Source organism: Meles meles, chromosome 1 (genome assembly GCF_922984935.1).
Source record: "Meles meles chromosome 1, mMelMel3.1 paternal haplotype, whole genome shotgun sequence".
Taxonomy (NCBI): Eukaryota; Metazoa; Chordata; class Mammalia; order Carnivora; family Mustelidae; genus Meles; species Meles meles.
This window is the reverse complement of record NC_060066.1, coordinates 26,096,664-26,112,313: the sequence shown is the minus strand read 5'-3', so window position 1 is coordinate 26,112,313 and position 15,650 is coordinate 26,096,664. Positions and strand designations below refer to the sequence as shown.

Here is a 15,650-nt window from a genome sequence, read left to right as displayed (position 1 = left end):
GCACAAGTAAAATAACATCCAATACCTCTATGAGTAACAACTGCAAGCTCTTTAGTTCTTTCTATCTGTTCAGCATTTCTTGGTCTTCTCCTTGTACTTTGTGTATCTGCTTGATGAGGAGAGAGCCCATCCTTGGACGTGTTGGGGTCCAGACCTGAATTTCTGAGATTCGTAACTTGCACTCGCTGTTCCACGGAAAGTCTATGGATGGTGACAGCTGTAACACTGGATACAGTAACATCTGCAGATGTGCTAGCAACAGCAAAAGCACCAGTGGAAGTCCTGTTATGCTCCTCTAACTCACCAGTGGAGGTAGTGTGGGCCAATGTAGAAGAACCTGTGGGACACAGTAGCACTAGATGCTAACTTTTTCTTTTAAATTTTATTTTTTTTCTGATAAGTTTAATAAATTATATTCCCTTCTATTACCTTAAGGATAACCAACATGAAGAGGCAAAACACAAACACGTCCCTAGAATGCGAAGTAACCAGATCAGATGATTGCTTTGTATCACTCAACCTATCAATAGATATCACACGCAAATATACCACATTTGCACTGTAACACATTTTGGGGGAGGGAGGCGAAACAGTAAACCCTTTATGTTGTACTGAATCAATCTTCTTTGTTATTTATCTACAGATGAATATTAGCAACAATTTCCTGGCAAGTGACAAATTTTGACAGAATGGGTAACTGTGTAACCACACTTTTCTCAAAAAGTATGCTTTGAATAGTCTGTGCCATATCTCTTCATAATTTCTGGGAAAAACATCAAACATTTCTATTTTAAGATAAGCAAGTGAAAGAAAATTTAAAATCAAAGCCAAAATTAAAACAAAATGATTAAAAAATAAAGCTCTGAAATAACTATTCTATGTAAATGTCTATCTTAACCTCACTTGCCAGGAAGCAGCCACATGATAAAATGTTCAATGTCATGAATTATACATGCTTTAGACTTTAGTGGGTTGTTTTTGGATTTTTGGTAATACGTTTCACTATTTTAAAGTAAAACTTGAGATTAGCCAATTTTCAACTTATTAAAAATAATCATTATATTTAGAAATGATTGAAAATTAACTGATAGCTTAGAACCTTTATTCATACAAAACTAGCTTTAATAAATGGTTGAGAATATCCAAATGTTTCATAAACATTTCATGGCATAGATTTCTCTACATTCTTAACATTATTAAAGTTTCATAGTAATTTAAAAATAGAGTTTAAAGGTGCCAAATTAGGGTTTTCTTTTTCTTTCACCTAAACCTTTTAAAAAGATTACCCATGGTAGGACATAATTCTTAAAAAATGAAAAAAGTAACCTTATAATAAAAGTATAAAATGGAATGAAGATACATTTGAAATGGTCTTGATATCTAAAATGCTTAAAAAGAAAAAAATACTAAATTTTGGAAGTACAGCTACAAATTAGGAATAATCGTCTACGGCCATACCACCCTGAACGCGCCCGATCTCGTCTGATCGCGGAAGCTAAGCAGGGTCGGGCCTGGTTAGTACTTGGATGGGAAGAATAATCATCAGGTTCTGCTTAGAAATCTTCTTAATATTTTTTAAGGCAGATGAGTGATATGTTTTCATATACTTGCCTTCTCAATAAAATGCATCTTGAACTTCTGTCTACAAAGTATAATTAGATATTGTAGACAAAAATACATAGGAATATTTTAACCGTTCTGCAAGAGAAAAATAGTTTAACCACTTAATGTGGTTTGGGCATGCTCTACCCTTTTTTTTTCCCCTCTTGTGTTGCAGGCAGGTGGCTAGCAAGACCAGTAATTCTGATTTCTGCTTTAAAGCTGAAAAGAAGTCAAATATGAGGTCCTCTCATTCATAAGCAAAGGAAGGGACACATATCTGCTAATTCTGCCAGCCTAAATTATTATACCTTAGTTAATTTGATAGAGAAATTCAAAAGAATTAAATTATTGTATTTTAAGGGAGCCAAAGATAAATATGGTGTGACAATTATGAGATGATTTTAAAGACCTTTAATATACTCTTAAACATCAGTCAGGAAGAAGTTGCTATTGAGTATTTATCCAAGCCACTTTGTGAAGATTACAATCTCCTAAATCCATGTTGGTTATTCAAATTGGCCAGTAAGATTTACTAAGCTAATATTTAGTAAGATTTTTCTTTAATCACATGATTAAGCAATAACTATGCTTACAAGACTAACATTTAGTAATTAACCTCAGGATAGATTAGATATTTGGAATGCCTATGTGCTTATTACTGTAAAAACAATTATCTGATCCATATTATTCACCTGGGGAATTTATCTGCACCTTCCACTTTAGAAAGGAAGTATAAAATCAGGGAGGATGAAAAACTAATACTGGAAAACTTTGTATAACTGTATCAAAATTTCTAGGCTTTCAGTTTTAGTTTAAAAAAGGAAACCACTTAACTATAAATATATGTTGCAAAATACAATCTTAAAAGTATAAAAAAAAGTGTACTCTATCACAAGTCTGAATGTTCTAACCTTACTCCAAGGAATAAACTGGATAGCTATTTATTATCTTCCATTACTGAAGTCATTACAGGTAATTATGAATAATCTCTTGTGTATAGGTCAATAATTCTGGGGTATTTCTTGGGGATCTGTGTACGTTGCTTCTGTAACTAATACAAAAACCTACAGACCAATTCCAAACACCCATTTGCTTGAAAACAACAAGATAAATACAGGTTTTGACCAAATTTGAGAGTTAAAACTGATCTTTCTTAGCCTTTAGATCCAGAATTTGCTAGCAATTCCAGACTTAAAATCTTCAGCAATAGAACTCTATTTCTGACTAGTGGTGGTGGTGATTCAGTACTAACCTCAGCCTGAATGTAGAACTAGGTGGAATGTTGGAATAAAGGATTGAATAAAACAATTTATCTAACAATCATACCCCAACAGATATATATTTTAAACAGATATTTTTAACCAGATATTTTACTAACTAGTTCCAATGTTTTATGTGTATTTTGTGCTCATATTCTTTCTTCCCCACACTAGAATGCAAGCTCCCCAAATGCTGAGATTTTTGTTATTCTGTTCCATTCACTGATGAATACCTAGCATATAGAATGGTGTCTGGTACAGAGTAGATGCTCAAGAAATATTCATCAAAAGAAAGAATAAGTGAACAAAGTTAATAATATTAAAATAATATTAACAATAATAATAAAGAAAATGAATTTCATAAAGGAAATATCATAATTTTTACCATGGCAAAGTCATATTTCAAACATATAATGAAGAGAAATACCAAAGGGAGGAAAACTGACCATTTTGTTTTTAACTTTCAAAGTCATCATTTTGGAAAAGTGTGGAATCTGAAGATTTATTTGCATAAGTGAGAGTTACTTGAAGATTTGTGTTATAATTCCCAACCCTTAAAAGTATACAAATTTTGTGCGAAATGGGTTTATTTAGAATGTCCAAATTTCTGTAGAATGAAAAGTAATCATATAATAGTAGGAGACATAGGTGCATCTAAATGTGGTTAAATATGTTTGATTATAAAATGGAATAACTTATATAAAAATAACATTGATTTCCTTTATAAGGCAATAAAATCATCCATCACCATACAGTTATATTATATATTATATAATCATTTTATCTAAAATGTAGACTAATTTAGAATACTGGTTTTGGTACCACTTTAAATTGGCTGTGTATGAAACACAGATTTTTAAATTGTCAAAATGCAACATTTACCATTTAACAGTTTAAAAACACTCAACATTTTGGCATACATAACTGTTTTATGAGGTAATTGCCAATGTTGGGAAAAGTCTTAGGATTATGTATAGCAACAATTCATTATTAAATATATTATATAGCTAATCCAATATTAAAATATATGTTGTTTTCTTTCAGAAATTTAAGTATGCTACACAATTAAATAAACATTTTCTTTAATAGCACAGTATTAAATGCATTTGTTATACAATATACAACCCAAATTAAAGAATAAAATGTACATTCAGAAAATCCATTCTTTGTTTGAAATCAAATTATGTATACAAGATGTGTTTTTCACAATTAGATTACCCTGCCATTAAATTACTGGAGATATATTTAAAAATTAGATGTTTACAACATAAACATAGGTTTAAAGTATATTTTATTAATATTCCCTTAGTAAAACATTTCTCAATATAACAAAAATAAAATGAAATGGTTTACATATATAAGCATGCTTCTATAAATCATAACTATATGTCATCTTTGGAACTATGATAATGGAAAATGACATATGTTACATATGTAAATTCGCAAATTTACTTAACAGTAATCCTTATAATATTAAATTTGGATTATATTATGTATTATAATGAAAATTATGTTTTTGAAGTCTTTCTTATTTCAACAATATATCTTCAAGAGGCTAAGCATAATTCATATAAAGCCATTTATGTGTCATTTAGAAAGTATAACAAATGAAAAGTCATTTCATAATTGAATTTTAAACTATGATCAAATTTTTAGCCTTAGATTTTAAAAACAATTTTGTGCCACTCTGCTTTGTAATTATTATCTAATTTGCAACAGAATTGAAGAACAGAATATGTTGCTAGAGATATACTGGATGGCCCAATATGTACATAGCTACATAAGTTCACGTTAAAGATAATTACATATTCAAATAAGTGGCTTTTAGATATTTATGTTGGCATGTTATTTTATATAAAAATATATTCTGTTCCATTAATTTTAGTATTTCGAGTGAAACATTTGAATAAAAGGTTAACAAAATAATTCTAATTGAATAATTTTGTGGTATTATGATATATAATGAAGAAAAATGCAATAAACATTTAACATGAAAACATGCAAAAGGAAAAATATACAAAATAACATCAAAATAAAATCTAAATACAACTAATGCAACAATTCTATTTGAGCCATTATTTAGATATTCTAGAAATTTTAGCATATGTAATTTAATGTGTATGTTACAGGTCTTCTTTTATTTACTACTACTTAGATGAAACTTAAAGAAACATGTCAATAAGTGAGGTAACTCTTGAAAACTAATTGCAGTATGTGGGTATGAGGTAAAACAAAGCTACTGCTTTGTTACATGCTATAATTTTTAGGAGGCATATTGTAGTCAGGTATATAACTTAGGTAATATTAAACATTATTAATTCCAGTATGCTAAGATCTCTATAGCTTAGTATTTTTCAGTACAAATTAGTGGATGTGTTTGTACTTTGAATATTAAACAGAAGAGATGGATAAACTGAAATAGAAATTAACCCTTAAAGTGTAAAAGAAATATAATCTACTTGAACCGTTAACCTAGTATAAAATTGTCTCGCCAATTAGGAAAATTTTAAGTGAAACAATCCTGAAAAAGAATAGTTTGTAATTTAGTTTTAAGGAACAGGTCTATATTAATATTATAGGGGTTTTTTTAGGTTAAAATACTATAGTTAACATTGAAACTACGTAAGATTATGTTATTATCTAATTAAATGAATATAAGATACTCTTGATGATAAGATGCACCTTTAAGAAAAAAAAAAAAATTCTACCAATTCAACATAACATGACAATGCAAAACCCCTGTCATCTGCATTCAGATTTCTGAAATGTTAAAATGTGAAAAGATATAGATCCTTTTAGAGTTAAAAAGAAATCAGTAATTCAAGTAACAGATTTCCTATGATCAGAAATTAATTTAATTAGGTGTATACTAATTTAGAAATAGAAATGAAACCTTAAATATAAATTCTTTCTGAATTGAATATGTATATATATATTTCTATTTTATATGATCCTATTCAAATTTCTAAGCGTTAAATAGGGAAGTTAATATTAAATTTTGCAAATGGATTTGTTATTGTTTATCAGGTACAAGTGATCAGGTTGATTTAATATGCAAAATGAGTGAATAAATACTTGCAATCTAGCTGAAAGTGATGATAGGAAGATTTAATGATACATCTACTAAATTCGCACTTACTGTGATTAAATAAACAATCATAAAACAAATACTCAACAAGATATTGACTAATGTCAAGTTGTTTACATAGGAGATAAAAATCCCATATTCTGATTAAAATGTTGATAAATCCACATGCAAAGCAAGTAAATACCTTTATCTAAGTGAAATATAGAGAATACCAAAAGTTTTAGAAAGTATACGGAGAGTATTATACAGGGCAACCATGACAAAAACTATATATAGAAAACATATATGATAAAGGTATAACATATATGTTGCAAATATCTGAACGTTATACTAAATAACACAGTTATAAAAATGTGAGAGAATAGACATCTCATTTCTTAGTACTAAAAGAACCTGCTAGGGAAAACTTTTTAAATAGAGAGTTGTAAGAGTCTTGAAGATATTCTCTCTTAAAGGACCATTTCTTGTTTCACCTAGTTGATTCAAGAAAAGGTACAGAATCAAACTCTCTGATCATGTATTCCTCACCAACCACTTTGGAGTTCTCGACTATGTATAGTGGTGGATCCTAGAGATCATTTTTTAATGCCCAACCACAGGCCCAGGCATGTGGGTTGGGCATTTTTTAATGCCCATTTTAAGGCCCAACCACAAACACACATACCACTTATAGGAATAAATATCCACAAAATATAAACTGAAGTCTTTAGTATAATTAAGCATTATGCTCTCCCATAAAGGTTAGCAATACTGACAATAAACCTTAAAGACCTGGGTTTCAAAGTAAAATTGATGTCACCTTTGTCACATTTCATGAGAATGTGAGAAAGGGACAGATTGCCCCTCCACATCTTTCTAAAACCATCTCCTAGAATCTTGCATTTTTAGGCTTCTCTCTTATGGAGGATCTTATCTCTCAGCTAAAGTGGAAGTATTTGTCATTCAACAAACAAAGAATGTAACTTAACATACCCTTGTTTAATTTCCTTATCCACCAAATCTTACAAAATAGCTGCCAGTTACCTTGGATGATATAAAGTTGCTATTAAGAAAATGAATACTGGGACGCCTGGGTGGCTCAGTTGGTTAAGCAGCTGCCTTCGACTCAGGTCATGATCCTAGGGTCCTGGGATCGAGTCCCACATCGGGCTCTCTAGGTGGGGAGCCTGCTTGCCCTCTCTCTCTGCCTGTCTCTCTACCTACTTGTGATCTCTCTGTCAAATAAATAAATAAAAATCTTTAAAAAAAAAAAAAAAGAAAAATGAATACTAATATCTTTTATTCCAAAGTGTCACACCAGGAATTCCTTCACTTTCAGAGTCTTGCTGTCTCAGATAATTGATATGTATTAATAATTTTTGAAAGTAGACAGCATGTCTCAAATGTATGCAATGTTTGATGTTTAATGAGTGTAATGAGAAAAGAATGAATAGGGCAAAATATACTACTCTCTTATTTCTAAAAAAATAAATATTTTACTTTACACCAATGACTATTGAGTGATAAATGTATTTTTAAGGATATCAATAAAATAAATTGGACCTGTCCAAATGTACTCAAATAATATAAAACACCCCATCATAATATAACTGCAATTGATATGGCATATGATAGAATAGAAAGAAAAGAGAGGATGAAACATCCAAGAACATATAAATCACTCCTTCAAGGAGGATTGTGTTTTCTCAAATGGGGGTAGAATTTCCCTTCTCTTCTATTCTCTAGTACCCTTTTCACCCCTTAAAAAACACAATGATGAGAGGCGCCTGGGTGGCTCAGTGGGTTAAAGCCTTTGCCTTCAGCTCAGGTCATGATCCCAGGGTCCTGGGATCGAGCCCCACATCGGGCTCTTTGCTAGGCAGGGAGCCTGCTTCCCTTCCTCTCTCTGTGCCTACTTGTGATCTCTCTCTCTCTGTCAAATAAATAAATTAAAAAAAAATCTTAAAAAAAAAACAACACAATGATGATATTTGGCATTGTGAAGGAGAAAAGAGAGAAGGAAAGGAAAGGAACCGGTGAAGTTACCGTTTCTATCCATCATGGTTAAAAGAAAAAATGAGAGGCTTTATTCTGACCCAGCCCATAAGGTCCCTGAGTCCTCACCTTGACTATTTGACTATATCTATGTTTACCCTTTATTTCCTTCTAAAATAGCTCTGGTTTGTGGAGGGAGACTTTCTTCATTTCTCATTAATTTTAAGTGTTCCTCTTTTTCTAAAGCCTAAAGTACAAAGTTTACATAACAGTGGTTTTAAATATATGATATTATTTGCAGGGAACCAAGGAGCTATCTTTACCCCAACATTGTTTTCTTTTTTTCTGTGTGCCCAATGGTACTGAAAGATACTCATTGGGATTAAGCATTGCCCTCTCAAAATTTTCTTCTTAAAACCACACGAATACCTTTCTGGTTGAGAGAACACACATCCTAGCATAATTGCTTAACGTTCAGTTTGAATTAGTTCAAAGTCTTCTATTCAAAATAAGCAATAGGGACACCTTGAGACTTTGTTTTTGAGGAGTGAGAAGCTTGCAATAGATCAGTGAATGCTCCTGGTGGAGGCATTTACCATACATAAACTGATAGCTGGTCCCATGTGATTGTTGTATGATTGTAAGAACTAGGTTCATTACTAACAAGTGGGGTGTAGGGGAGGTGTGGGCGGGTAGGCAAGGCCTGAATGAAGGAAAGACTATTACAGTGTTGATCATTGAAAGGTTACTGAGCAACTAGTGAATATCTGTATAAATATGTTAAAGCAGAGCAGCCTAATAAGAAACTGAAGCCAAGAAAGGTTTTATTTTCCTGCATCATACACTCTGTAAGACACTTTTTATTCTATAGCTGCTAATTAATTAGTAGCAGAAGTGATTTGCTTGAAAATGAATGCTAATCTTGGCTGAGAAATGTAGCATGCTGGAAGAAAAAAAAAAAAACCTTCAGAAAGCATAAGTACCTGTAGAGTTTATCTTCAAAGTCTACCCTTAATCGGAAAGGCACATATATTACACATTATATATTGGAGTATTATGTATAATTATCTGTTAGGGTATTTAAAATACATATTTCCATGTTGAAAGGTAAATTTTTATATTCCTTCATGTAATTACTCTGCCAAGTTCCTTTTTTAATTTTTTCACCAAGAACACATTTTATTTCAAGACAGTATGCAAACACTATCTTTTAATATCATCAATAAAATAAAGGTATGAATACTGTAACAACGATGGCTGAAATTTACATGTATACTTGGCTTCAAATTGGTTCTGGTTCTTTTGTTTAATTATTGAAACAGATGTGTTAAAATTGAGATAAAATGTGGACATCTGACTAAGGAGGATCTCAAAAATCACCTGTTCTAACATTGTGACATCTGGTCAACTCTCTTTGACACTTCCTAATCTAGGAGTAGGAAGTCTGATCCTCTGAGTGATACACATCAGAAGGTTAATTAGAGCTTCCTTCACTCAAATCTTCCCTGGGGAAGAGATACATAAATTTGTATTTTAAATAAAAAGGAATACCCATCTCTTTTAGAATAGAAGTTACTTGGAAAAACAGGAAAAATTAAAGCAAAAGACAAACAAAGAGATTCAGCAAGGGACTTGTGCTTTTACATTTTTTTGTAGATCTTGGGAAAAAATAAATGTTATCTCATATTTATTCTAGAAAATGTAAATATTATTTACTTAATGAATCTTTCTATTCCTCTTCAAATTCTACATGAAGAAAGTGAAGATTTTCCCTTTTTCTATGTCACATTTCAAATCTCTGACGTTAAGACCTGAGACATTCCATATTCCCTCTCCCTCCTCTTTTGTATTACGCAAACATGAATTAAGTAACTACTGTACATCAAGTACAAATACATCTCCTCAACACACAAGCACCCATACACTTTCTTTTCTCTTTCACATATCCCCATCCCTGGCTTACAAGTAAACTGTCATGAATTTAAAAAATCAGAGCTATGTAATATGCTCAATGAAACACACATAGAGAACTATGGAAATACAACTGGAAAGCCCTTAGCTATCCTTTCCAAGTAGGACAGACTTTCTAGTATTGTAAAAGATTTTGGAATTGAGTCTAAAGGATGAGCGGATTTCATCTGGTGCATGGTGACTCAAAGAACATCCTAGTCAGAGGTAACAGCTTAGAAAAGTAGTGTGTCAGGGAAATGTGCAAGACATGTTCAGGCAATTGCAAATTATGTGGTATGACAGGAGTGAAGAAAGAGTGGTAGCAGATTTGGTAGGCAGAGACCAATGCTTGAAGAGCCAAGAAATTTTGACTGGAAAGGGAAGCTTGAAAAGATAAGGCATCAATGAAGAATATTAAGCAGGAAACTGATATGACAAGATTGTCACTTTAGAAGGGTTGTAATTGCTGTAATGTGGACAAGATGTTAAAACTATATGGACTAGTTTTAGTAGTCCATAGGGTAAATAATAGGGTAAATATTTAATTGACTGCATCATAAGACCATAAGTACCTTGAAATAAGGGTTGCTAGATTTAGTAAATAAAAACATAGGACACTTACTTGAATTTTAATGTCAGATCATTTTTTTTTCCCTCTAAGTATGTCCTGTGCAACACTTGGGACAGATTTACAATAAAGACAATCAACTGTTTATCTGAAATTCAAATTCAACCAAGAATCCTGGATATTATCTGAAAACCCTACTTTGAAAATAATTCAGACTTACAAACTCTGAAAATTTTCTGCATACCACACAAGTAAAAACTATTAACCAATATTGATTCGTTTGATGTAATATGCTTTGATTGATCCTATGAAAACTTACGGAATAGAGAGAGTAGGCATGATGATGTCACAAGAACATCTAGAGGAAATTCATACAAGCATCTTTTTATGAAATAAAAACTAAAAAAAAGACAAGTTGAATGAGGTATGCTAAGAACTTTAGTTCTGTTTGTATCTAAATTCTACATTTTTTTAAATATTTTATTAATTTGACAGAGAGAAATCACAACTAGGCAGAAAGACAGGCAGAGAGAGAGAAGGAAGCAGGCTCCCTGCAGAGCAGAGAGCCCGATGTGGGGCTCGATCCCAGGACCCTGGGATCATGACCTGAGCTGAAGGCAGAGGCTTTAATCCACTGAGCCACCCAGGCACCCCTAAATTCTACATTCTTAATTTTACTATTACAAATACCTAATACTCTAGCCATTTCTTCATTATAAACTATATTTTCTATACTTGAAGAAGAAAATAATATTAGGAATTTAATCTATAATGACTCATACAAAACATTGCCAGCTTTCTTAATTATGCTTCAATCCAAAGAAACCTGAATTGAAGATATTTCCAGCAAGAACTTAATGGACTTTGAATTGTATCCAAGCACTAGAAATGGCAATGAATACTGAATAAAGATACCATCCTCAAATTACCAAGTAGGCCTTTTTGACCTGTAAGTCTTTTCTCGTCCTTATTTTTTTCAGATGACAGAAAATATAAAATGAAAGTAGAAAATTCAGTTATCTCTCTCTATCCCTTATATTCCTATATATACAAATATATATATAAGTTCTGATATATAGAGACGTATAATCTCTCTCTATATATATTTATATATATATAAATATATATATATTTCTGTAAAACCCTATATGTATACATATTATGTGTATCTAATTCTATAGAGGGATACACATACACACTATACACATATATTTCTATATCCTCTGAATTCTGACAAAGCTCTCTGGAGTAAACATGTTCTATTTGATCAGGATTACATACATTTTAATTGACAGACTATCTGATGAAAAAGATTACTGAAAGAAAAGGAAGATTTCTTACCTATTAAAGTGGTTTTAAATTTCTAAAAATTTTATATCTAACCAGATGATTTGGTGTATTGTAATTGCAATATATCAAAGTTAATAATATGAATATCTAAATGTTTTTCTGAAATATATTTTTAATTTTTATAAAGGTGATGGAAAATTGCTATTCTCCCTTTGTGGAATGGTATCTTTGTCTCTCTCCAAATTTCTGAACAGAGTTGATTAAGACACTACAAACATATTTGGCATTCCAATATGTTTACTTGAAGTGACTAGATAACAGAACTATTTAAACAAACATGTTACAAAGAGCAACACCATTTACCCAGTACTAATTATGTTCTAGACACAGTCATAATTAGTTTATTTCATCCTCAAAAGTACCTTTAAGCTGAGGATAGTAAACCTCAAAGCAGCTTCAAACATAAACTGACTCATTTTGCTAGTAAGCGGGAAGCTGGGATTTGGACCTAAATTATGCAATCCCCAAACCACAACCTTAAATCCTGAAATCTATACACCTCCATTTAACCTCCTCAATGTAACAGAACATGTAAACACTTGTGCCTGAATCAACATGTAAGTTATTTATTTATGCTTTATTCCCATTGTTTTTCTTTCCTATCACTTGCTTCTCCAAGACATGTCTGTTTTTAGGTCCTTCTTGCAATTCTTTTGCCTTAGGGGAAGATGGCTCTGCAGGGCTAAAAGGGAAATTTGTGCCAAGAGCTCTCTGTATCTTTCATTTCCTAACAATTTAGGCCTCTTTCGGGGTTTACATCAAATGACAGGAGAGGGGTAGAGGTTGAAGAGCCAAGGAGAGGCAATGAAGATGACACACAAAAACCCGCTTCCTGCTTCACTGCAGGAAAGTAGAAGGATCCAGGAACCTGGACTCTCACCTTTGGCTAAGATTCTCATCTCAGGCTCGTTATGGAAAGTGCAGAATCATTTGCTTTGAAGGGAACTATAGGCTTAAACAATGACTGAGTGCCTTTCTCCTCATTTTTCATACACTGAAAAGGTCCTTTCAGATTCTTGTGCAACACAAGGGAAGAAGAAGTTCCCCTTGTTTCTTCCTCCCACCCTCCAAATGATCTGGACAGAATTTTCTTCTTCTTAGGCAAAATGGCAGCTCTCAAATTTATTTGAATTTAAAAGAACAAAGTAACATTTCTCGCCCTTTCAAATCTATAGATAAATTTCACACCTCTTTCACTTGCAAATACAGCCAAAATGCACACCACATCTAATAGCCTGTCTTGTCATTGTTTTTCATTTCAGCTTGATATATGATGCCTCTGTGTTCTATTCCCTCCTTTAATTTCCTCATAAAACCATTCATAGTAATCTAATTTTACTTATCTTCAAAAATTATCTGCTACTTAATAGTTAAAAGACGCACATTATCATCCCTGAGGTTTCATACCATGTTGCTAAACTGGATTTTATTTTATTTTATTTTATTTAAGCATGAACAAAGCTTCTGTAAATTTCTGGGTCTCTTAACTACAAGGACTTCTCCAACCTTCAGAATTCTTCATGGAAGATCTATATTCTTTTTATCTCAGTCCCACATAAATTGTATTATTCAAGAGTAGATGCTTTCCTACAAGGACTCGCCCTAGAGACCTAGAAATCAATTAGTTTTCAGCAACTATTCCATGCTGATTCAAAGTCCTATTAATCATATTAATATCAATCAATGATTACCATTTTTTTCCCTTTTTATTTATTTTTTTTTTCAGCGTAACAGTATTCATTCTTTTTGCACAACACCCAGTGCTCCATGCAAAACGTGCCCTCCCCATCACCCACCACCTGTTCCCTCAACCTCCCACCCCTGACCCTTCAAAACCCTCAGGTTGTTTTTCAGAGTCCATAGTCTCTTATGGTTCGCCTCCCCTCCCCAATGTCCATAGCCCGCTCACCACAAACAAAAGAACAAGAGACAGTATCGAAGGCTAGGGACCTAATCAACACAGACATTGGTACTATGTCAGATCAAGAGTTCAGAATGACGATTCTGAACATTCTAGCCGGGCTCAAAAAAGGCATGGAAGATATTAGAGAAACCCTCTCTGGAGATATTAAAGCCCTTTCTGGAGAAATTAAAGAACTAAAGTCTAACCAAGTTGAAATCAAAAAAGCTATTAATGAGGTGCAATCAAAAATGGAGGCTCTCACTGCTAGGATCAATGAGGCAGAAGAAAGAATTAGTGATATAGAAGACCAAATGACAGAGAATAAGGAAGCCGAGCAAAAGAGGGACAAACAGCTACTGGACCATGAGGGGAGAATTCGAGAGATAAGTGACACCATAAGACGAAACAACATTAGAATAATTGGGATTCCAGAAGAAGAAGAAACAGAGAGGGGAGCAGAGGGTCTATTGGAGAGAATCATTGGAGAGAATTTCCTTAATATGGCAAAGGGAACAAGCATCCAATGATTACCATTTAATTCTAGTAAGTTCCATGATAAATATTTTACATTTAGTCTTTGTAACAATCATAGGTGGTAGATTATAATTCACATAGTCAAGGGTAAATACCTTGATTAAGATCATTCATTCATATATTCAACTCATGTATTTATTTAACAAGAATTTTTTGAGTACCTATTCCATGACAGGCACTGAATGATTCAGAGGTAAGTGGCAGACAGTATGTTTCCTAAGAGAGATTACATTCAAGTGAGGGAGCTACAGAATGTACCCATTAATATAATAGCTCATGGTAAAACACAAAGTGACATTCAAGCTAAAAACCTTAAAAAATGGAACACCTGGGTGGCTCAGGGGGTTAAAGCCTCTGACTTCCTCTCAGGTCACGATCCCAGGGTCCTGGTATTTAGCCACACATTGGACTCTCTGCTCAGCAGGGAGCCTGCTTCCTCCTCTGTCTCTCTGCCTGCCTCTCTGCCTACTTGTGATCTCTGTCTGTCAAATAAATAAAAATCTTTTTTAAAAAAACCTTAAAAAATGAAAAAGTGAAACATAAAAATAAAATACTGATTGATCTGGCACTTTTATTCAAACTGTCAGATTTCTTGGCTTGTACTGTTAATCTTGGTGATATAATGTTTCCTATTCAGTTATGATTTAGGCATTTCACTTTATTTCTCTATAACTATGTTTTATATAGTCTCTTGTGCTCTATATTTCTATGAAATAATATGTATTTTTATTCAAGATAATATATTTTGATAATAAAATTTAAATATGTGAATTCCACATGTCATGAATAAAAATTAATAATTTTTTTTTAATTTTTTTTTGTTTTTTTTTTTTTTTTTTCAAATACACATTTTTGTTTTTTTTTTTTGTTTTGTTTTATTCAAATACACATATATATTAGATGTCTACTCTGCTAGACACTGTTATGTATTAGGATACAATGGTGAACTAGAGAGATGTTGTAAGTAGAAAAACAAGAAAAAACTAAAAAAAAATATGATGACACTATGTTGCTGTGTTAGGTTAATGTGGCCACAAATTCTTTTTTTTTTTTTTTAATATTTTATTTATTTATTTAACAGAGAGAGAGAGGTCACAAGTAGTCAGAGAGGCAGGCAGAGAGAGAGGGAGAAACAGGCTCCTCACTGAGCCGAGAGCCCGATGCGGGGCTCGATCCCAGGACCCTGAGATCATGACCTGAGCCGAAGGCAGAGGCTTAAACCACTGAGCCACCCAGGCGCCCCAGTGGCCACAAATTCTTTGCAACTCTTTCTATTAAGAGATAAAGTCTGTTTCTTCACCTCTTGGGTCTAGGCTGTCTTCGTGACTTGCTATGACCAACAGAATGCAGCAGAAGTGACGCTGTGTGAGTTCTAGAGTCTCAGTTCCAAAAGGCCTTGTAGTTTTCACCTTTGCTCTCTTG

General features: G+C 32.8%; 1 protein-coding gene across 2 annotated transcripts in view; it reads right to left on the bottom strand.

The window, feature by feature from the left end:
- Positions 1-15,650, bottom strand: part of CSMD3 (CUB and Sushi multiple domains 3) — a 1,273,428-nt gene that overhangs the window by 762,228 nt on the left and 495,550 nt on the right. The window contains exon 7 of one of the 2 annotated variants that reach the window (XM_046025880.1): positions 26-337. The exons of the other annotated variant lie outside the window; for it this stretch is intronic. Coding sequence (XP_045881836.1) covers positions 26-337 — 312 coding nt within the window. The remainder of the gene's footprint in view (positions 1-25; positions 338-15,650) is intronic. 2 annotated transcript variants of the gene reach the window in all.